A 22,019-nucleotide genomic window follows, 5' to 3' on the forward strand; every position below is an offset into this window, starting at 1 on the left:
TTCAGGCCTTAAGCCCAAATCCTGCTAACACTTACACATGTTTTTAACATTACCTACATGAGAGTCCTCCTGATTTCAACACTACTCCTGTGACTAAGTTTTAACGTATGTGTAAATGTTTACAGGATTGGGTCTTACAAACTCACTAGCATCTCCAGCCCCACAAAAAACTCATCTGCAGCAGTAAAATGCTGCCACCACTCAACGACATTACCAAGTCTTGTACCATGTAGTGATTTACTTAAAGATATAGCTGCCAGAATGATTTGATTATGTGAGAATCTCAGGTGTTTTTGTTTTTTTTTTTAAGTAAATTTCTAGCCTCATGGTTGTGAAAAAACCTGGAAAACGAGAGCCGTAAGGCTCAAAAACCAGAAGGCAAATACAAAGAACCCCACATTACCCATTATTTAAGCACAATCTCATGATTTTTGAACACTTGGGTCCAGCGCTGTTGACTGATGGTAAAAAAATGCTGGTGTCAGTTAGTATGATTCTGGTTGTCTCTCAGTGTGCCTGACATTTGATCCTTGTCTCTCTGTATAGGGCAGAGATCAGCAGTTCTGTCTTTGCACCTTGTACAGCGACGAGCCCAGTCTCGCACAGAGAAGCCGAGGGGAGTCCCACATTAAATGTAACTGGTGGTTCTTACCCCCACCGTCCATTATTTTATTTTAAAATAGAGCTTCAACTTTAAAATAACAATGAAAGAGAAATATAACAATAACAACTACTAGGAGCAATGGGAACATGACCCAACGGCTCCGTGTGCCTGGCAGAGGTCTCTGCCCCGCTCCGCCCCGCCTACACCCACGCCTCCCGTGTGCAGCGTAAGCCTGTGTGACCATCCGGCTGGAGAACTACACTTCCCAGCAAGCCGCGGGCGGCCGCGCATGCGCACCGCGCGCTTTCAGCATGGCCACGGTGCTGTCCCGCGCGCTGAAGCTGCCAGGTAGGGAGCCCGCTCTGCAGGGACAGGCCGAGGGCGGGGCAGGAATAACCCGGCGGGATCCTGCGCGCAGGGGGGCCGGGACCGACCCGCGACTCCCTCGGGGGCCAAAAACATCCGGGTCTTTCTGCGGGGAGGGAGAGACCCCCTCAGGGACATCCGGGTCCGGGCAGCTTGGGGGGTGTCAGTGCCCCTGAGGTGGGGGAGAAAGGGGGGGGTCACTGCTCCTGAGGTGGGGGAGAAAGGGGGGGGTCACTGCTCCTGAGGTGGAGAAGGAGGTGGGGGTGGTCATTGCTCCAGAGGGGGGGGGGAGAGAGGGGGGGGGGTCACGGCCCGTGGGGGGGGGGGAACGGGGGAATCTCTGATCATAGGTGGGGGAGTAGGAGCTGAGTTGGAAGCCAATGGCGGGGCTGGTCCACTTGCTCATCGGATGCCCCTGACACTGCTTCTGTTGAATATCTTAGTCTCTGCACCCTGTCATGCACTCTTATAGCGCTATATTCTGAGATTAAGTAACAGTACATTTTTGCATACTCTTTGCAATACTTTGCTCTCCATTTCCTACAGCTCATATTATTGTGGAACATATTTGATTTTGAACAGATTTAGAACAATGTTTAAATTGCTGCCTTTTAAATACCTTTTGCAGTAAACTAATGCAGCGTGTAAAAAAATAAATAAATGAAGGAGAATGAATACCTAAAAAAGATAAAGAAATGTTTGTCTTTGTCTCGTTCGCTAGTATGTGTCATTCGTATAAATAACCTACTCTTGGAAATCAGGCTCCAAATTCAAGTTCTGTCTCTATATCAGGGTAAATATAAAAAGCCTGCCAAATTTGTTTGTATAATTTCCAGTAATCTCTATTTTATCATTTGTATTGAAAATGGGAGAGAAGAAATATATCTATACCCTGGTAATAGGCTATTCAGGAAAAGGGACTATTAGTTTAGAGAAGCACGTATTTTCGGAGGCATAGATACAGTCAACTATACATTTCTGTGAGAACATTAAAAGGGAATTTTACTGAAAACACATCTTGAGTGTCTGTATTTACTGTAGAACAGGCTGCCAAGGTTTTGTTAGAAAACGGGTGGAGCCAATACAGATGGCAATACTAAACCAATGGGAAAGTGCCCTATCAACTTTCATATCTATTGCTTGCACTCAGGAAAACTGGAACAGAACCAGCTACTGGCTGCTGGAGCTCCTCCCTCCTGCTGGGTCTCACCAGCTTCTTAGTGCTCCCATGGCTTTGAAGTGGAACCTAGTAGGCAGTTGACATGGCCTTCCTTCAGTGGCCCATGAGGACCAACCATGATGACACCTATAAGGCCCCACCTTGAGCATTAATCAATCCAGGGCAAGGTCTTCTACCAAACTGAAGCTCTGCTTTAGTGCTTTTTTTCATTTACCAAACAATTTGTTTGTTTGATTAAAAAGGATGGAACAGTTGTTCAAAGCTGTTTACTTGGGAAAAATAGAAGTACAAAATGGGAGAGTTATAAATATGTGAGCAAAGGGGCATTTTGCAACTGCAAAGACAAATTTCTCCCTAAATTTCTTGACATAACTAATAATGTGTATCCACCTGCAACTGGAAGACATTAATTTGGGTACACAAAGTAAGCTATTTTTAGTTGAACCCCAAGGCCTTTCAAGTGGATTTACAAAAATAATCCTTATATCTGTGCTCAAATTAATTTGTACTTGTGTGACTAACACATAGTCAAAATGTAGCTTTCAACAGCCATGAAAAGTCTGAACTGTTTTTCCTATATCTGCTTTTTCTTTCACTTTTCATTAATTTCGCAAATATGTGCTATCTTCTCTCCCTAAGGGTTTAGATATGTATATGTTGCATCAGCCAACTCCTAAGAGCAAAAAATAGAAAACAAAGTATGACACCAAAGAGGGTTCAAAGAATATTGGAAGCAGATTCCTGTTTTTTAATAATCAAGAAAAACAAGCATTGAAAATTACACTGGTGTAAAGTTCAGGATTTGCTCTCTTCAATCTAAAACCAGTGCTAAAAAAACCCACTGCTATTGGCCAAGAGATCAGTGATAGCTTGGTAGCTCTCAAACTGGCAAACCTTAAACTTTTCATAATGTTCATGTAGTTTTAATACAGGCCTTAATGGATGCCTGACCTCCAATTTATAATTGCATGAATGGAGCACCTTTTCTCCCATGTGAGATCACACAATACCCCTATGACAACCACAGCAGTAGCTTGCATAGAAAAGTAGTATTAGGAAAGTAGGAGATTTTTAAAGGCACAAAGGGCTGTTAGGTGCCCAGCTCCCATTGAAAGTCAGCAGGAGTTGAGCTCCTAACTCCACCTTCGGCCTTTGAAAATCTCCCCCTTAGTATTTGATTATTTTTAATGTCTGGAAACAAAAAGCCCAGTAGCATGTGATAAGTAGCTTGGCCACAGACTACCTGCAATTGGTCTATGGACCACAGTTTGGGAACCTCTATTTTATATCATTAGAAAGCTGAAAACCTTTTTTATATCTGATACTGCACAAGGTATCAGATTTTCTGATCACTGATAAATCAGAACCAGACAGTGCTAGATATTCTTTGGAAGACCAGTCAACTTCTCCAAGTGCTGGTCCAGGACCAGTGATCAGAAAACAAATAGTTTGATCTCTGGAGAGCTTCTCAATAAATCATAATTTCTTAAATGGGTGAATGCTTTGACTTATACAGATCTTAGTGCTGTTTATGTGTCTCTGCTTAAAGTTCAATTGGGGGCTTAAATAGATGGCCTGAAAGCATGGCTCACCCACTTATTTTCATGCTTGTTTGGTCATCTAGTGGGCTTTGCATCTTTAAGTATGGTGAGTTGAAAATGTAGCTGCACACATGATCTTGCCTGAATGTAAAACTCAGGCACATCTCTATGAAGATTTGGTCCAGTGCTTGGAGCTGCACTGACATGTCTGCTGCAAGGAATACAAAACACTGACAGATTGTAACAATAAAATTAGAATGATTGCTTTGACTTTGTAGAGAATCACATTTAATCGGTAATGGAAAATGGAGCCTTTCACCTTTAGGTTGTCAATTTCAGACTGGACCCTGGTCAAGGGAGATAATAGATGGCTCAAAGGATTAAGAATATAATATGGAACTTCTAACATACAAGTCACTGGTTTATTTTTTACCTAGGTCATTAAGAGCTAAAATCCATTACTGCATCTATTCGCCTGTGTCAAATGTGTTGGGGACATCAGACCAGTTTGTTGCAGGAAAGGTGTCCTCGTTACAGAACCTGTACTACAGTTGGCATCTCTGTGGTTGCTCCCAACAGGGAGCTCATGGACTGATTTAGTTATGGAGTCTGAGCTCTTCTCTCATCCCTGGAGGTGACCCTTCCAGGACAGGAGTGATTGAATGGAGGAAGCTTATAGTGCCAATGTTGTGACTGCTCGATAGATTTCAGTCTCCAGAGTGGACAACATGAAACCTTTTATCAGCCCTGAATTGTCTTTAAATTAAAGTGCCACTGGGTGAATCATGGCGTGCAGGCACAACAGGAGAAAGATATTTATATTTGTGGAAATATATGTTCCTATTCTGCATTGTGGTCTCTCTGGGCAGACTGCTTTCCATGCACCAAGCTCCATGGCAGTCAGTGAGGCTCCATGCTTACGCCAATGCAGAACTGGGAAGTAAGAGGTAGTCTGTACACAGGCTTGCACCCAAATGTCCACAGGTGTGAATGAAAACTGATTTAGTTTGGTGCAAGTCTGTGTGTGGACAGGCATAGATCACAATAGAAGTGGCTTTAGAAGTGAGTTTAGATAACTGACCTTAGCTAAATGTGACACTTATCTCCTTTGGTAAGGCTACGTCACCTAATGCAATGGCAAAAAACTAAGTTAAGGCAGAGGCAGTGTTGCTTGGTGGCCTGTCGTCCTCCTGCAGAATACTGAGTTGAGCAAAACTCAAAACATCTGAAAATCAGGAAATGTACAGTTAGGGTTGCCCGTGCCACCTTAACTCAGCCCTCTTTCTGCAATGCCCCACTGTGCTCCATTAATATATATACCTTTACTCTGCCAACCCCACAGTTGCTGAAATGTAAAGGTAGGTGAAAAGCTTGTACAACCCATTCACTCTCACCCACAGGATTCCAGCTAACACTTGCTGGAAGTGGGGAAGGGTTGTCCATGCCACCTTCCCTCTACCCTCTTTCAGCAACATCTATAATATGCACATACTCACACTGACCCTTGGCATTAGAAGATTCAGGAGGTTGCAGATCCTGACACACTTAGCCAACTTCCCAAAAAGAGTACCACATGTGTATAATTTAAGAACCACTTCACAGTCTTTTACAACTCCACTTACTCTCAGGATACCGTCACAACCTACACTTTCACTTAACCATCGTTAAAGTATTAGAATCCCCTCATATTCCATTTCACTGCTGATATCCTTTGCAATAAAAGCTCTCTGCCCTGCTAGTGGCAAAACCTACACTGTTCTGCATAGAAATGGTGCATACTTCATCTTAAAGGTACACATGCACTTCTTCCCTTTCCTCACACACATGAGAGGGTGCAAAACATGGAACTTCTCATATCACAGTCACTGCTGTGTCACACACCTCTAAGTAATCCACAGCTCTCACAAACACACCTTTATCAAGCAGAGCTAACTACTCCCTCCACTATTCAGTACAGCTACACCTGACACACACATTACCTGGAATGCATGCAGATAATAAATGCTTAGACTGCTGTCATATCCCAGCTTGCTATTGATAATACCCTTTGTAATAAGAGCCCTGTGCCCTGCTAATGATAGAATGTACACAATTCTGCATTGAAATGGTGCATACTGGATCCTGAAGTTACACATGTAGCTCTTCCCTTTGCTCACGCACATTGGAAGATGCAAAACATAGATTTTTGTCATATTATGGCTACAGGTCTGCCACACACCTCAAAGTAATCCACGCCCTCCTATCACAAATACACTTTTACCAAAAGCAACAGAGAGTCCTGTGGCACCTTTAAGACTAACAGATGTATTGGAGCATAAGCTTTCGTGGGTGAATGCCCACTTCCTCGGATGCATGCATTCACCCACGAAAGCTTATGTTCCAATAGATCTGTTAGTCTTAAAGGTGCCACAGGACTCTCTGTTGCTTTTTACAGACCCAGACTAACACGGCTACCCCTCTGATACTTGACACTTTTACCAAGCAGCCCCAACTACTACCTCCACCATTTAGGGTAGGTACATGTAACACATTGACTGCATTTTGAGTGTGTGCAAATAATTCCCGTTGGCTACTGTCAGCTCCAAGGGAACAGAGGAAAGATTACATGGGCAACCCTTTTTTGTCCTTTAATAGTGTAAGATGGAATCCTGTGGGTGAACGTGAATGGGTTGTCAAAGGAAGTGAAGAACTTGTACATTTCAGCAACTGTGGGTTGGGTAAAGATATGTGTGTTAACGGCATATTATATTTTCCACATTGTTGAAAAAGGGCAGAGTTAAGGTTGCTTAACGCTGCATTTTCTGGGTTTCAGAAGTTTTGAGTTTTGCTCAACTTAGCGTTCTGCAAGGGGACAACATCCTACCAAGCAACCTTAACTCTCCCTTAAGGTACATTTTTGCCTTTGAATTTTCTAGTTTTTTGAGCAGGAAAAGATATGCTGGTGATAGGAATTAGTAGTCATTTAGGCAGTTGTACACATCATGTCCTGCAATTTGCATACTGAGTCAGCTTGCCTCCACGCACGCACATCAGTCCAGACCTTGCCAGCCATGCCCCTGACCTGTTCACTGCATTCCCCATTCCAACCTGGCTCTCAATCCACTACTGTACCCAGCACACACACACACCCCCCCCAAGCAAGGAACACATCTCCCTGAAGTCTTCACTCCCTGGTATAGGAACACTTTTGTTGCTTTTCTTCCTCCCCTCCTATAACTCAACTGTCATGCAGTGCCTGGAGCGAAGGACAACTATGTTACAGTGGAATGGTATTCCTGGTCATGTTTCAGAGTGGTTGGAGGGTGGAGTTTGTGGCAGGACTGGAGAGAGAAATCACAGACAGACTGAGACAGTGGTTCTGTTCCCAGGTACTGACAGTTTTATGTTTGAGAGAAAGATCGTCTGACCCCTGTCCAATAAATGTACCCCATTGCCAAGAAACCGTGAGGTGTCAGAGTTTGTAATGTTTCTGTGTCATACAATACCCTTTTTCCAGGCAGCTATGAACCTTTCAGTTTCCTAATTAATGTTATTGGAAACACTTATTCATAACTTTCATATTATATATAGCAATTATTCAGGCGCTCAGCCAAATCAGAGAAAACTATCAAAGATCCTGGATATAGATCTCTGATGCAGTTTAAATCTGCTCTCATACCCAGATTTTGCCTGAGTGAATCACCACAAAGTCCGGTAGATCATCTCTTAAATCGCCTGTTAGACACTGCAGCGATTCTTAAATAACGGGTTGTTAGACACTGCAGAAAGGGCAAAATATGGTGTCCCAGTGCAGGCCACCTCTCTCCACCCAACTCCGTGTGTAGTCAGCGGTCCCCATGTCATGGTGTACTCCTGGCTCTCCCACAAACTCATGCAGTCTCATGATCCAGGAATCGCCCAGAATCCACACTTTGGGAACCCTGGCAGCGCACATATTTCTTTTCCCTCTGCAGTAAAGGCACAGGGCTGGAGCACCCACGGAAAAATATTAGTGGATACTTAGCACCCACCGGCAGCCAGCTCCCCCATCCTGTCCAGCGCCTCCCGCCCACCGCAATCAGCTGTTCTGCAGCGTGCAGGAGGTACTGGGGGTAGGGGGAGGAGCGGGGACGGGACCCGCTCAGGGGAGGGGGTAGAACTATGTGGGAAGAGGCAGAGTAGGGGTGGGAAGAGGCGGGGGGGGGGCATGTGTGGAGTGGGGGCAGGGCCTGGGGCAGAGTGGGGATTGAGCACCCTCGTGGAAAGGAGGAAGCCGGTTCCTGTGAGTCAAGGTACCTGTACTGTCAGTTTCAAACCTCTGTGCCTTTGAAAACACCACATTCATCTGCCCTGAGATCAGCAAGTAGCCACTTGCTCCTCACCCCCGTGTCTAGTAAAATACAGATTTTCTCAAACCACCAATCCGAAGTTTGCCTACACCTGTCCTCATTTCTCACCTTCTCCAAAGCCGTAACCTTAACTGTGCATTTCCTGGGTTTCAGAAGTTTTCAGTTTTGGTCAACTCAGTGTTCTGCGAGGGGACAACATCCCACTAAGCAACCTTAACTCTGCCTCAAGATAGATTTTTTGCCATTGAATTTCCTAGTTTTCTGAACAGTAAAAGATAAGCTGGAGATAGGAGTTAGGAGTCATTTAGGCAGTTGTCCATATCATGTCCTGCAATTATCATACTGACCCCAGAGGGGCAAGACCTCCCATATCCCAGCTCACATGGGGGGCTCAGACTGCCTTAGTGGTTCCAGCTCTTCCTTCCCCCCCCCCCCCCCCCTGCAATCTGGGCACACACATGGGAGGGGAGAATGTGGGGCTGACAGGTGCCCTTGCCCGTATTCCACCCCCTTCTCTGCCACTCCTCCCGCACATCCTCCTGCCCAGTATCCCACCCCTCCACTCCCCCAACCTCCATTTCTCCCTCGCTTGAGCCCTCAACCTCTCTCCACTCTCCTCTATCACCTGCCCTCATTTAACTCCCTCTCAATAACCCCCCTCTCTTCGCTGCAGCCCCAAATCCCTTTTCCCCCACTTCCTCTCCCCTGGAAGCATTCACATGTCTATTTTCCTCCTCAAAAACTTTGATTACATTTCCTCCAAAATAAAATTGCCATCCATGACTGTCAGATTGCAGCAATCTCTGGCCACTCAGTCCAAAACTCATTTGGTTTTAGGTGGGGGCTTGTGATTAATTTATCCTTCGGTATGTTAATTGAAGGGTGAGTTCACAGCCATCAGTCTCAGTGAGGTCTGTGATTCAACCAGTCATTAATACCTCTCAGTTTAACAGTACAAGGCAGCAGAAGGAAACTGGGTTTCCGGAGGATCCTGTAAATCAGGAATCCCTTGGTCAAATGTCCCCAAATTTGGATCACTGATCCTACTCTGCACTGTCCTGAGGCACACAAAATTTCAAAGGAATCTGATTAAACATCTAGATTTTAGAGGACTTGGAAAGATCAACTTTTATACAGAAGTTGTGACACAACCTTAACTATAACAGCGCTCCCGTGTTGCCTTAGCTAAGGCTGTTTCTATTTAGAGAGAGGCAGTTAAGGATTTACTGTGACTTAACAGTGTTATTTGATTGGCTTTTACATTAAAAAAATCCTATCGTTTAAGTTACAATTTCAAACATAAGAGAAGAAAGGAAAATGTGAAGGTTCTTTTATGGTACACTGGGTGCACTTCCAACATTTCTACTAGTTGGAGAGAGATTACTGGTTTGGCTGCTCATACTGCTAGAATCTTTCCAAACTGAAGAATTTAAGGATGTTAACTCGGCTGTGTAGCACAGACTGCATATTTTATACATTTAACAACATGACAGTTACGTGCTAAGCTGGGCATTTAAAGAGAAAAACAAATAGGAAAAATTACTTCTGAGCAGTAGGGTTGAATTAACATTACCATGAGAATCTAAAACTTTCTGATTTCTCTTCTTTGGATCATTCCCATTCATTATAGTATCGGAAGGTGGATACAATACACATTTTTGCAATTACCATATATATATTGTTTATATCTAGCAAAGTGTTCCTTTAAACACCTTGAGGCACAGTTTAGCATCTGGCATCACAGCTCGTTCCCATGGAAGCAGCTATGGTGTCACAGAAATTTAGATTGTGACATCACTGAGTGGATCAGGGAGGAGGAGCAGATGAAAAATGAGATATAGAGAGAGGACCCTGCCATGGATACACTATAAAAGCTACCATGTGAGGAAGGGCTCTTTCATGATTAGAGCTTTGAATTAGGAGATTGCTGAGGAGAGTCTGGGACTTAGGTATGCAGAGGGTTAAGCATGAAGATATGTAGGGTTGGCAGAATTCAAGTTTTATTTTTTAAAATGTTGACAGATAATATCAATGTTTATTTTTAAGCATTTTTTTATTCTTACCAATTTACATTTTCACAGGTGTGGAAAATTATGGGTGGGGGGGATTCGACATTAGTGGGGGTCCACCAATAATTGTTTAATGACACTAGATGTCAAGATTGAAAAAGTTAAAGCTTTATAACTATTCAAACCCAAATTGTCAACATCACATTTCAAAATACACAAGGTAATATCCTTAAATCCAAACTCTCTAATAAGTTCCCAAGTAGCATTTTTCTTACTTTGCTTCTCTGTAAATTTCAGTTATTATCGATGGAAATATTTTTTCATGGGTTTGTGTGTGTACAATGAAATCAGCATTTATCAATGTATACCGATGAGATTCTAATCCTTTCAAGCATAAAGACATAGTACGATAGCTCCATGGAACTGTTTCTCATTACAGACCCGGAAAGCTTTAGAGGAAATTAAGCAAATCCTGGAATTGTTTTTTTGCCTTGGGGAACTAAACTGTGGGGATCTGTTTTCTTGTAGCCCTCACTCTGAGACCAGGTGGATGTGCATGGACCCCGCCTTCTCCCTTACACCTCATCCCCTCCAACCATACCCATCATCTGAGTAGACACAAAATACAGACATCCTGTCTTCTCTCTCTCACTCTCCTCCCTTTGGGGCCTGAAAGCGCAGAGATCTTGTTCTTTCTTTCCTTCCCACCAGCCATGCTTGATTCTCTCTCCCTGCTTCTCTCCTCAGGAAAAAAGAGCCCGGACCTAGGGGAGTATGACCCCCTCACTCAGGCTGACAGCGATGAGAGTGAAGATGACCTTGTGCTCAACTTGCAGAAGAATGGGGGAATCAAGAACGGGAAGAGCACTCTGGAGGAGGTGCAGGACCCAGACTCAGAAGTGGAGGTCGAGGTGACAAAGCAGCGGCTATCAGAGAGTGCCCCAGATGGGTACCCTGCAGAGGCCACTGGCAGCCTGGAGCAGAAGACAGCCTCCTCCCTGATGCCATACCTGCGCACAGCAGTCTTTTTGCTTACCATGGTTATCTCCATGATTCTGGTGCTGGTGTGTGCCTTTCTCATTCCTTGTCCTCCTAGAGACTTGCATAACACCTGGAACCGCAACCTAGGCCAGGAAGCAGGTGAGAGACCATTAGGAACAGCAGCTGTGTGAGATTGGGAAGGGGGTAGCTCACAGGCTGGGTGTGGGGGAAAGACCCACCACCTGGGAGAATTTGTTTAGAGCAGAGGAGCAGCAACTTAATCCTCTTCACCACTGCAGATGCTCTGAGGCCATAAATAGGCATATGGCTCATGCACCCAGCCTTCCTCTGATGCCTATATGGTACACGTCACGGGCCAGTCGGAGATAAATCTGTTGTCTAATAAGGTCTTACTTTCTCCAGTGCCAAAAAAATAGCAGGGTTCTTCTGACTCTCCTCCCATGTCACCCCTCTGCCTGGATGGCGTTACCCATTTTGGAATTTGCCCCAGATATAGATGGGCAAGTCCACTTTGGTCCCCATCACTTCCCTATCCAGAGATTGCACTCCACAAGCTCCTCCATTCACATGGGATTGGGGGAGGCAGAGACAACCCATGTCTGCCAATAGTGGGGGGGGCAGAGTGAGGTCACTTGGCTTCAGCAGTATTAATGAGCATGCTCAATACAAGCCAGGCAGCAAATCTCAGGGGCGGGACATGATGCGTCGCCTGGGGTGGGGAGGAATGGATTTTCCTTTGTGTCCGCAAATTGGCTTGACTAAAGTTGTTTCCTCTGCATATTTCTCTCCCTGTTAAATCTATAAATCAGTAATTTAAATGTTCCGAGGTCTTTGTCTCTCCTCAAACAGCCATAGAATAGCTAGATAATCTGTGGTATTTTCTAAAGTGCTTCCCCTCTTGATATCTCCACTGAGACAGCAATGATTGGTGGCGTGATTCTGTTCGGCCCCAATGGGATTCTACTCCTTTTCCTTCTTTCCTCCTTCCATTTCTGGGCTCTGAGAAGCCAGTCAGATGTGGGGCCAGATCACTGCAGTGGGGGCAGATAATCATCTCTGATGGCTCCTGTAGGCCCTTGCTGGATCTTTGGCTGAGCCCAGTGCTGGAGCTGTGCCGTGTGGGGAGGGACATGACACAGCTTGGCTAAACAGTGAAATCCTTGCTGATCTTAAACGCAAGAAAGAAGCTTACAAGAAGTGGAAGATTGGACAAATGACCAGGGAGGAGTATAAAAATATTGCACAGGCACGCAGGAGTGAAATCAGGAAGGCCAAATCGCACTTGGAGTTGCAGCTAGCAAGAGATGTTAAGAGTAACAAGAAGGGTTTCTTCAAGTATGTTAGCAACAAGAAGAAAGTCAAGGAAAGTGTGGGCCCCTTACTGAGTGAGGGAGGCAACCTAGTGACCGAGGATGTGGAAAAAGCTAATGTACTCAATGCTTTTTTTGCCTCAGTCTTCACGAACAAGGTCAGCTCCCAGACTGCTGCACTGGGCAGCACAGTATGGGGAGAATGTGACCAGCCCTCTGTGGAGAAAGAAGTGGTTCGGGACTATTTAGAAAAACTGGACATGCACAAGTCCATGGGGCTGGATGCGCTGCATCCGAGGGTGCTAAAGGAGTTGGCGGATGAGATTGCAGAGCCATTGGCCATTATTTTTGAAAACTCATGGCGATCGGGGGAGGTCCCGGATGACTGGAAAAAGGCTAATGTAGTGCCCATCTTTAAAAAAAGGAAGGAGGAGGATCTGGGGAACTACAGGCCAGTCAGCCTCACCTCAGTCCCTGGAAAAATCATGGAGCAGGTCCTCAAGGAATCAATTATGAAACACTTAGAGGAGAGGAAAGTGATCAGGAACAGTCAGCATGGATTCACCAAGGGAAAGTCATGCCTGACTAACCTAATTGCCTTCTATGATGAGATAACTGGGTCTGTGGATGAGGGGAAAGCAGTGGATGTGTTATTCCTTGACTTTAGCAAAGCTTTTGATACGGTCTCCCACAGTATTCTTGCCGCCAAGTTAAAGAAGTATGGGCTGGATGAATGGACTGTAAGGTGGATAGAAAGCTGGCTAGATCGTCAGGCTCAAGGGGTAGTGATCAATGGCTCCATGTCTAGTTGGCAGCCGGTTTCAAGCGGAGTGCACCAAGGGTCGGTCCTGGGGCCGGTTTTGTTTAATATCTTTATTAATGATCTGGAGGATGGTGTGGACTGCACTCTCAGAAAGTTTGCAGATGACACTAAACTGGGAGGCGTGGTAGATACACTAGAGGGTAGGGATCGGATACAGAGGGACCTAGACAAATTAGAGGATTGGGCCAAAAAAAACCTGATGAGGTTCAACAAGGACAAGTGCAGAGTCCTGCACTTAGGACGGAAGAATCCCATGCACTGCTACAGACTAGGGACCGAATGGCTAGGTAGCAGTTCTGCAGAAAAGGACCTAGGGGTTACAGTGGACGAGAAGCTGGATATGAGTCAACAGTGTGCTCTTGTTGCCAATAAGGCTAACGGCATTTTGGGCTGTATAAGTAGGGGCATTGCCAGCAGACCGAGGCACGTGATCGTTCCCCTTTATTTGACATTGGTGAGGCCTCATCTGGAGTACTGTGTCCAGTTTTGGGCCCCACACTACAAGAAGGATGTGGAAAAATTGGAAAGAGTCCAGCGGAGGGCAACAAAAATTATTAGGGGTCTGGAGCACATGACTTATGAGGAGAGGCTGAGGGAACTGGGATTGTTTAGTCTGCAGAAGAGAAGAATGAGGGGGGATTTGATAGCAGCCTTCAGCTACCTGAAGGGGGGTTCCAAAGAGGATGCAGCTCGGCTGTTCTCAGTGGTGGCAGATGACAGAACAAGGAGCAATGGTCTCAAGTTGCAGTTGGGGAGGTCTAGGTTGGATATTAGGAAACACTATTTCACTAGGAGGGTGGTGAAGCACTGGAATGCGTTACCTAGGGAGGTAGTGGAATCTCCTTCCTTAGAGGTTTTTAAGGCCCGGCTTGACAAAACCCTGGCTGGGATGATTTAGTTGGGAATTGGTCCTGCTTTGAGCAGGGGGTTGGACTAGATGACCTCCTGAGGTCCCTTCCAACCCTGATATTCTATGATTCTATGAATAGTGCTGTTTCTGTGGTTTCCTGTGGATTCCATGATGCCTGGTTATTCAGACCTCTTTTCGTTCATGCTTGTCCTCATCCCCATTGTGCAGAGTGGATTTGGCAGCCATTCTGATAGCAGCTCCTGATTTGCTTTGACTGTCACAGGTGGAGTGCTGTTCCCACTGGAGCTCTCTGATGTGAATGGTGATGGGCTCCCGGACATCTTGCTCTCCTTCACAGCCCTGATGAATGCTAGCGTATTGGGTAAGATTTTAACTGCCAACTTCGCTTCGCCAGGGATGCCAGCCTTGATGGCTCTTTTGTCGGGTTGTCCAGTGATTTTTTTTCTTATTTTCTCCCTGTCAGCCTTTATGAATGGGAGGAGTTCCCCTAACCATCTGCAGAGCTGCCATGCTGTCCTCCTTCAGATCTCTCCTTAAAACAGCTCACATCTGCTGTGAAAGTCCCAGCTGATATATTGATTGATAGTAGTAATTTTACCACACCTGGCTGTTTAATGTTAAACAGCCCACTCTCCCTCAGCAGGCTGCTTTTCATTTCTCTGCTAACATTTGCATGGGAACACAGGGGATACCCCATCAGAAGTCTAGAAATAACTTAGCTTGTCACTGAGTTCTGCTGGTTTCCCACTGCTCCAAGCTTCCTGTTTCTGGAGCTTCCCAGCTGTCATTGTACTGCATCTCCACAGCCACCTTCATCTTGTAGTAACATGAAATCTGTTCCAGTCCCACAGACACAGTCAAGAAGCAAGGGCCCATTATGCTGGAGTGTACTGGCAATATCTGGTGTCTAATTACAATGATTGGTGTAATAGGAATACAGATAAGAAGGAAAATTTCCCTTCCCGCATGGCATAGTGCTACATAAGTAAGACCCCATGTACTCCATTACAAGTGAGATGTAAATTCCACTGCAGGGTCCCTGGAGTCCAAGGAATTCTGGTGCAGTAGATAGAAAATCCAATGGCAGGTTCATTTCAATTAAAAAATTGTGATTATACTGAATTAAATATGAAAATGACTCATTCAACCTGTGCGGGATTCCCCGTGTTCTTTATTTTACACTGTTCCCACATTTTCAGTTTTCAACATGAAGCAGATTTTTGTACTGGCCCCACATTAACTGCACTGTAGATGCTGTTAGGGAGAAGCTGGAAATTTTGCCACCTGGATAAGACCCATGTGGGGCTCTTAGCACCTTGGAAGATGTGGGGACTTTGTTTGGGGTTGTGACATAAGCGCATTAGCTGGATGTTTCTGCTAAAATGATGACCAGTATGTCTGATGTTAGGCTGACCTTAAACTTCTCATCATTAGGCATCAAAGTCAACATTTAATTAAAACATATTGGGGTACTTCATACTCCATTTAGCTATTATTTTGTGCTGTCTGCAGACTCAGGCAGACAACACTGTTTGACACTGTTTGCATGCTTTCAAGGTGTTTTTCACAACAATGAAGGCTAGAAACATAGAGGGGGGGAGGTTACCAAAAAAGAAAAAACTTAAGATTATGGAGCAAAATTCTGCTGCCACAGAATCACAGAACATACAGGACCCTGTGCATAACTAGCCAGGTTCCTAATAGAAGGGTAGTTGCAACTTCTAAGCATTAACCATTGGTCAGCAGAAGAATAAGCATTAAAAACAACAGTAGTCTAGTCTGGTGTGACAGCAGTTAGGGTGATGAATTGAATGGACCAATAGGTGCTCGGGTAGCGCAAATATTATGTTCCTTTGCCAACCAAGAACAGAAACATAACTTCAGGTGTTTCTATGGACAGTTACTGTCAGTTCCATTCCTGTGAGCTAGCAAGAGACTGACATAACCAAACTCATGGGATTCTTCTGACTGCAACTACTTTAACCTTTTCCACTTGGGGACAGCACAGAGTAGCAGCATAACTGAATGCAGTGTCCCCCTGAGATCACTTTGCCTTGTTCCTCTCTCTCCTTTGATTGCAAGGGACCTCACTGCCCCTCTTGTGTGTCTGCAGGTGTTTCTAGGCCATCGGTAACTGTGATGGCCCTTTCGGGTGTGAACGGCAGCACCCTGTGGTCCAGCCACATTCCAGAAGAGACTCGGAGTGTGCAGTGTAAAGGACTGACTCTCACAGCCCCAGCTGAGCCTGTCTGCCTTGTGACTGGAACATCCAAATTCCTCAGCCTTCTCCAGGCCTCCTCAGGTAGTTCTAGGCATGAATGTGTGGATGAACCGATCACCTTGAATAATTCAGCACCATGGTAGCAACATAGGAACAAGTCCATAGCTAAAAGAAAACGGCAGAGTAATACAGAAGATGATCTAATCTAGAGGTTCTCAAACTGTGGGTCACGACCCCATTTTAATGGGGTTGCCAGGGCTGGCTTAGACTTGCTGGGGCCTGGGACTAAAACCAAAGCCTGAGCCCCACCGCCTAGGACCGAAGCCCAAGCCTTGTGCGGCGGGGCTTAGGTTACAAGCCCCCTGCCTGGGGCTCAACCCTTTGGGCTTTGGCTTTGCCCCCCTCTCCACCAGGGGCGGTGGGGCTTGGGCTTTGGCTTTGCCTCCCTGCCGCCCCCCTCCCCCCCACCTGTGGCGGAGGGGCTTGGGTGGGCTAGGGCTTCGGTCCCCTCTCCTGGGGCTGTGTAGTAATTTTTGTTGTCAGAAGCGGGTCACAATGCAATGAAGTTTGAGAACCCCTCATCTAATCGTTAACAAATACCGAATTACAAGGAATAATATGTAATGTAATCCTTTGCACTTCATTAATGTAGCCCTATAACATCCCTGTGATATAGATAAAGGATATAGGAGTCATTTCACCTACCACTGAAATGTAGCCACCTCTTGAGTGGAATGCAGCAGCTCTTTCACAACAACACAGATGCACTAAACATCATATCTAGAGAAAGAGGTGAGGAAGTATGCTGTAGCCAGTTCCAGATTCAGGAGAATTTAGGTTGATAAAAGTATTTACTAGATCTGAAAGAATATTGCATTTTTAGTCATTTTGATTATGTTCCTTTTATGTTTACTCTTAATGGACATCCTCGCAAGTGAATTTGCTAGCAGAAATGTTCATGGGAACAGTGAATTTTAGGCAAATGTTGGAGAATATTTTTGGAGCTTGAATGAGCATTTGCAGTGGAACCCTGATTCTGAGAGTTATACTTATTCAGTTAGGGAACATAGAAATGTTGCATGACTTCTGTGCCCAACAAAAACTAACCAACACAGCTTGACTTTCAAACGGTTGTAATGAATGAATCCGGTGAGACTGTTCACATGTATAAATGTTTGCAGGGTCAGGGTAGTCTCTCTGAACTCAGTACTACTGCTTGTGTGAGTACAGTTACTTGTGTACATAAGCATTTGCAGGATCTGGCCCTAACTTTGTTCTGTACTTTCGAGGGGTGGGGAGGCTTTCCCACAGCAGAAGAGGGAGAAAAGCATGTTAAAATGTGATTGTAAAAGTATAGTAATTGGCAGAGGGACTCAGAGGGCAGGGAGAGCATCTGGAATTACTTTGAACTTGTTTTTTAATTTAGTTAGAAAATTTGTGAATCCTCTTTTACTGGGCCCCTCCGCGGGTCCCCACCAACAAACCGTGTTTAAAATCACTTCTGCTCACATACCTTTATCCCCCCATGTGGAGAGGATAAAGATGCAACAGGGGCTGTTTCCTGTTGGAAATTTTTCAGACACAGATTTCTATTTCCAAAATCTGTCCCTCCAACTATGAGTTCCCATCCCATTCCCCGGGAGTGTCTGCATAGCTGTGACATCAACAATCAGGCTTTACCACTGGCCAGTTAGGACAGCTGGTGTCCTGCAAAGCCTCTCTTATTTAGGATCTGATCCTGACAGTTGAACCTCAGAAGAGTTGCAGGTTCAGAACCAGACCCTGATAGAGATGTCAGAACGCTAATAAAGCAAAGCATTGGCAGGCTGTGACTCAAAAGCAGTTCACAGCAATGGGGAGGAAAGAATTCTACTTTCCACTGTGTGTGAATTCCACGGCCATCTGCTCTAGGTTGGATTTGTTACTCATGCTGTTGGGCGGTAGTGTCTTCTCTCTCTTCCTCCTTCAGGAAGGTTTAGTTGGACTCTCTGGGGATTCTCATGAATTCTGCTTTCTTGACGTGTTGAAGTGCTCAGATGTTCTCTCCTCCTATAGGGAAAACCATCTGGACACTGAACCCAGCCCACCTGCCAAGTGGGACCCTGGCTGCACCAGCCGTCATGCTGCCAGATTTGGATGGGGATAAGGTTGGAGATCTGGTGGTTCTGGCCATCGGAGAGACCCAGGTATGATACATCCCCACCAGAGCTCTGAATGGGCTTGAATCTTTGGAGGGGGAGCAGGGACATGGTCTAAAGAGAGTGTAGTGGGGGAAGGGCACAAATTCCTTCATCCAAGTAGTTTTCTTACCTCAGATTCCCCTTAGGTACAAACCTGCCTTCCTTCTCTTGCTCTGGAGAACAGGATCAAGTAGTAATTACATTGTCTGTATCTTTTATCAGCTGACAAATGAATGTCGTTGTTAAATTAATCATTGCCCACTGGCTGAGACGTGAAAATTGCTCTCTCCTGTGCTTCCCCCTTTAGCAGTTACTGCTTTTGTTTTTAAAGTGGTTTTAGAGCACTAGTGAAAGCTGACAATCTGACAGCCCAGTGATGTGCTCTGTTTAGCTATCAAAGAGACGTCCCTGTCTGGCAATCATGGTGCAAACTTCCCCTATGCTGCTCCGTGCACAATGACTTGGAAGGTACTGCCTTTAAGGTTGATGAGAGAGTTCAGGCTCCAAAGTCCATTCATTCACTGACATCTCTGCTACTGACAAGGGTGCCTAGCATGTTGGGGGTGGGGGGGTTGTGACAAGGATATCGTAACATAAGGAACTAGACCAAGACTAGTAGCTCACACAGGAAATCAAATAGAGGAGGTGAGAGGGAAGAAGAAAGATGCCAAATGATTTGTCATGTGATGCATGCTGCTGTGTGGGGAGGGAATGGCAGAGCTTTTCATTCTGGGGCAGAGAGGCTTTCTACTGTGTGTGAGTCAATTCCCAGAATTCCCTGCATCTCTGTCACCTTTGCAGCCAGACCTGTGCTTTATCCTGGTATCGGGTAAGACGGGAAACCCTCTGGGTGGGCCCGTGAAGTACAGCATCAATGGAGAAGGAAAACTGATCGGCCCCCAAGCCCACGTTACTAGCCGAGGAGCCATCTATATCCTGTTTGGCTTTGGTAAGATGGGCCACTGGCCTCTGCCACTTCCATTTGATCTCTTTTCTAAGGCATTTTAAAGCTGGGATCACTGTGAGCTCTGCCAGGATGTTCCTACCGTGCCTTCCACTGGTGGAGGCTCAGATTGGAGAAGATGGGAGCTCCCCACACCAGTGTAGGAAATGGCGCAGGAACAGTGATACCTGCTTGGAGCTCCTAGGACTGGAGTGGCTTGGAGTTCTCCAAAGCCATTGATGCTCCTATGCATCTTCCTACATTTTGTCCTTCCTGGAGAGGCTGAGACTCTCCTCCTGCTTTTGTTTGATCACTATCCACCTGTAAGTGGTCCCAGCTTCTTGTGCTCTCGGGACTGTCATCCAACAAGTGAGAATCTCAATCTTTGCTCTCCTTGTCACGTATCTGTTAGGTAATGTCCAAGCAGTCGCCCTGAGGGATCTCTTTGCCCAAGCCAGAAACCGTGACAGCTTCCCTCCTGTGCTGCAGCGGGAGGAGCCAGAGTGGGAGAAGCGCAGATCTGTCAACTTATCAGAGCTCATTGACATTTACAGGTAGGTTATGGTCTCTCCATTCGGGCTAAGCTGTGGTTCTGCCTGGGCACTGTTTGAGGTTCCCCTTCCACTTGAATATCTCTAGAGACTAACAAATTTATTAGAGCATAAGCTTTCGTGGACTACAGCCCACTTCTTCGGATGCATCCAAGTACTCCTGTTCTTCTTTTTGCGGATACAGACTAACACGGCTACTACTCTGAAACTTGAATATCTCTGTCCATCAGAGTCACCTAGGCAATGCCTGTGACATCAAGAACTTCAATTTCCCCCCTGTTCCAGTGATTGCAGTGGGCATATGCCATGTGTTATAAAGGGAACCTCTTGTTCCTCTGAGCCCTTGTTCCCCCCTTACAGCCACACATGCATAGGAATATGCCTGAACAGGGGAGAAAAAGTGTGTTTCTAAATCATTAAGAATCCAAGTTAGCAGCTCTGTCTACACAGCAGAGTGGGCCAGGGTCATGTAGGCCCTGCATGTCCCTTATTCTCCACGCAGTGATTCAATGCCCAGCAGAGCCTGGGAAATCCTTTAGTGTGACTGGGAACAAGAAGAAAGCAGCAGGCCCCAATTTAGATGAGGTGGTGAAGTGGGGATTCAGTCACAGGAAAAAACCTAGAACCCATACCTCTGTGGATTAGACACTCACATATTCAAAGGTGCTTAGAGCTTGCATTGGCTGTTTTTATTTAAATAAGTAAATAAAACCTGGGAAGCCCAATTGCCTCATGTTGTCTTTCTTCCTCTCCCAGCGGGGGCGTTGAGTTCCTGCAGATGGTGACGGCTTCAGATACTAACTGCAGCGACCTCCTCATCACCACAAAACACAACCTTACTCTGCTGCGAGGAGAGGACCTGGAGCCCCGCTGGAACCTGGAGCTGCAGGACATTCACAGGTTAGCTACCCTTTTGTTTTTTCTGTGTCTCCTTTTTCTGTTTCTCTCCTCCAGGCACGCACACTCCTGTGGGAATCATCTGGAATTATTCCCCAAGCTTGCAGGGATACCAGGGAGCTGGAGTCATGTGTGTGTCGGTATGTTAGTGCTGTGGGGAGGGGAGAATGGGAGAGGGAAGGAATGAAAGAAAGGGACAGACTGAATCGCCAACATACTAGATTCAAAGAGTGACGTCCATCTTAGTATGCTGAAAGGAAGAAATTCGTCCCTGTGCAGGCAGCCAGCATGTGGTCTATGCAGCACTTAAGCCCCTTGAGATGATGGTGCATATGCTCTGTGCTGGACCTCTGCACAGGGATATATTTCACTCAAAGAGTTTAAGGAAGTTGCAAAATCTCCTGGGACAATAACAACAGGTGATTTCCCCAGCAACCTCAGTATTAACTGGTTGAATGTACACCTGGGCATAGATGGCAGAAGTAATTTGTTGACAGCATAAACAAGAAACTTGTTTTGGTACCTACAAAGGTGGAAACAACTGTGAACTTAGTGTGTCCCTAGCCTCTGTTTGCCAGAAGCTGGGAATGAACGACAGGGGACGGATCACTTGATGATTACCTGTTCTGTTCATTCCCTCTGGGGCACCTGGCACTGGCCACTATCGGAAGACAGGATACTGGGCTAGATGGACCTTTGGTCTGACAGGTAGGAATTTATCCAGGAGGCAAGTGTAGAATCTTCATTAACCAATAGCGATCACTGTACAGTTGGGTGTTCTAATAGATGGCAATACACCTACGAGGATAGAGTGATTACTTTGAAAAGGGCAGATTGCAAAACTTATGCAGGAAAATGGTGAAGATGAAGTGAAAGATAGAGGTGGAAACATAGATCATGGAATCATCCTGCAGCCTGTACAGGACCACTGTGTTAAAGGCCCAGATTAGCTGTTTTTTTTTTTTTTTTCTCAGTGGGTAGATACAAAGAGTAAAAAGGGGAACAAAACATGCATAGTAAAGTAGAGAAGGGGATTAGTTTATTAGCGCTAAAAGACTATCATTTAATAAATGAAAACCCTGCTTAAACAACATAGCACAAAGTTCAAACTCTGCCAGGAAGTGTCACACATGAAACAGCAGGAGGGATGGTGTGTCAGACATACAATATCTAAACCCAGCAACTATTCCTGA

General features: G+C 45.5%; 1 protein-coding gene across 1 annotated transcript in view; it reads left to right on the top strand.

Annotated features, from left to right (window-relative positions):
• The first annotated feature begins 876 nt into the window (after positions 1-876).
• FAM234B (family with sequence similarity 234 member B) overlaps positions 877-22,019 on the top strand; it is a 29,989-nt gene continuing 8,846 nt past the window's right edge. The window contains exons 1-8 of the mRNA XM_034774576.1: positions 877-952; positions 10,776-11,168; positions 14,297-14,395; positions 16,148-16,336; positions 18,311-18,441; positions 19,237-19,384; positions 19,791-19,932; positions 20,686-20,829. Coding sequence (XP_034630467.1) covers positions 916-952; positions 10,776-11,168; positions 14,297-14,395; positions 16,148-16,336; positions 18,311-18,441; positions 19,237-19,384; positions 19,791-19,932; positions 20,686-20,829 — 1,283 coding nt within the window. The 5' untranslated portion in view covers positions 877-915. The remainder of the gene's footprint in view (positions 953-10,775; positions 11,169-14,296; positions 14,396-16,147; positions 16,337-18,310; positions 18,442-19,236; positions 19,385-19,790; positions 19,933-20,685; positions 20,830-22,019) is intronic.

This window comes from Trachemys scripta, chromosome 1, assembly GCF_013100865.1.
Source record: "Trachemys scripta elegans isolate TJP31775 chromosome 1, CAS_Tse_1.0, whole genome shotgun sequence".
Taxonomy (NCBI): Eukaryota; Metazoa; Chordata; order Testudines; family Emydidae; genus Trachemys; species Trachemys scripta.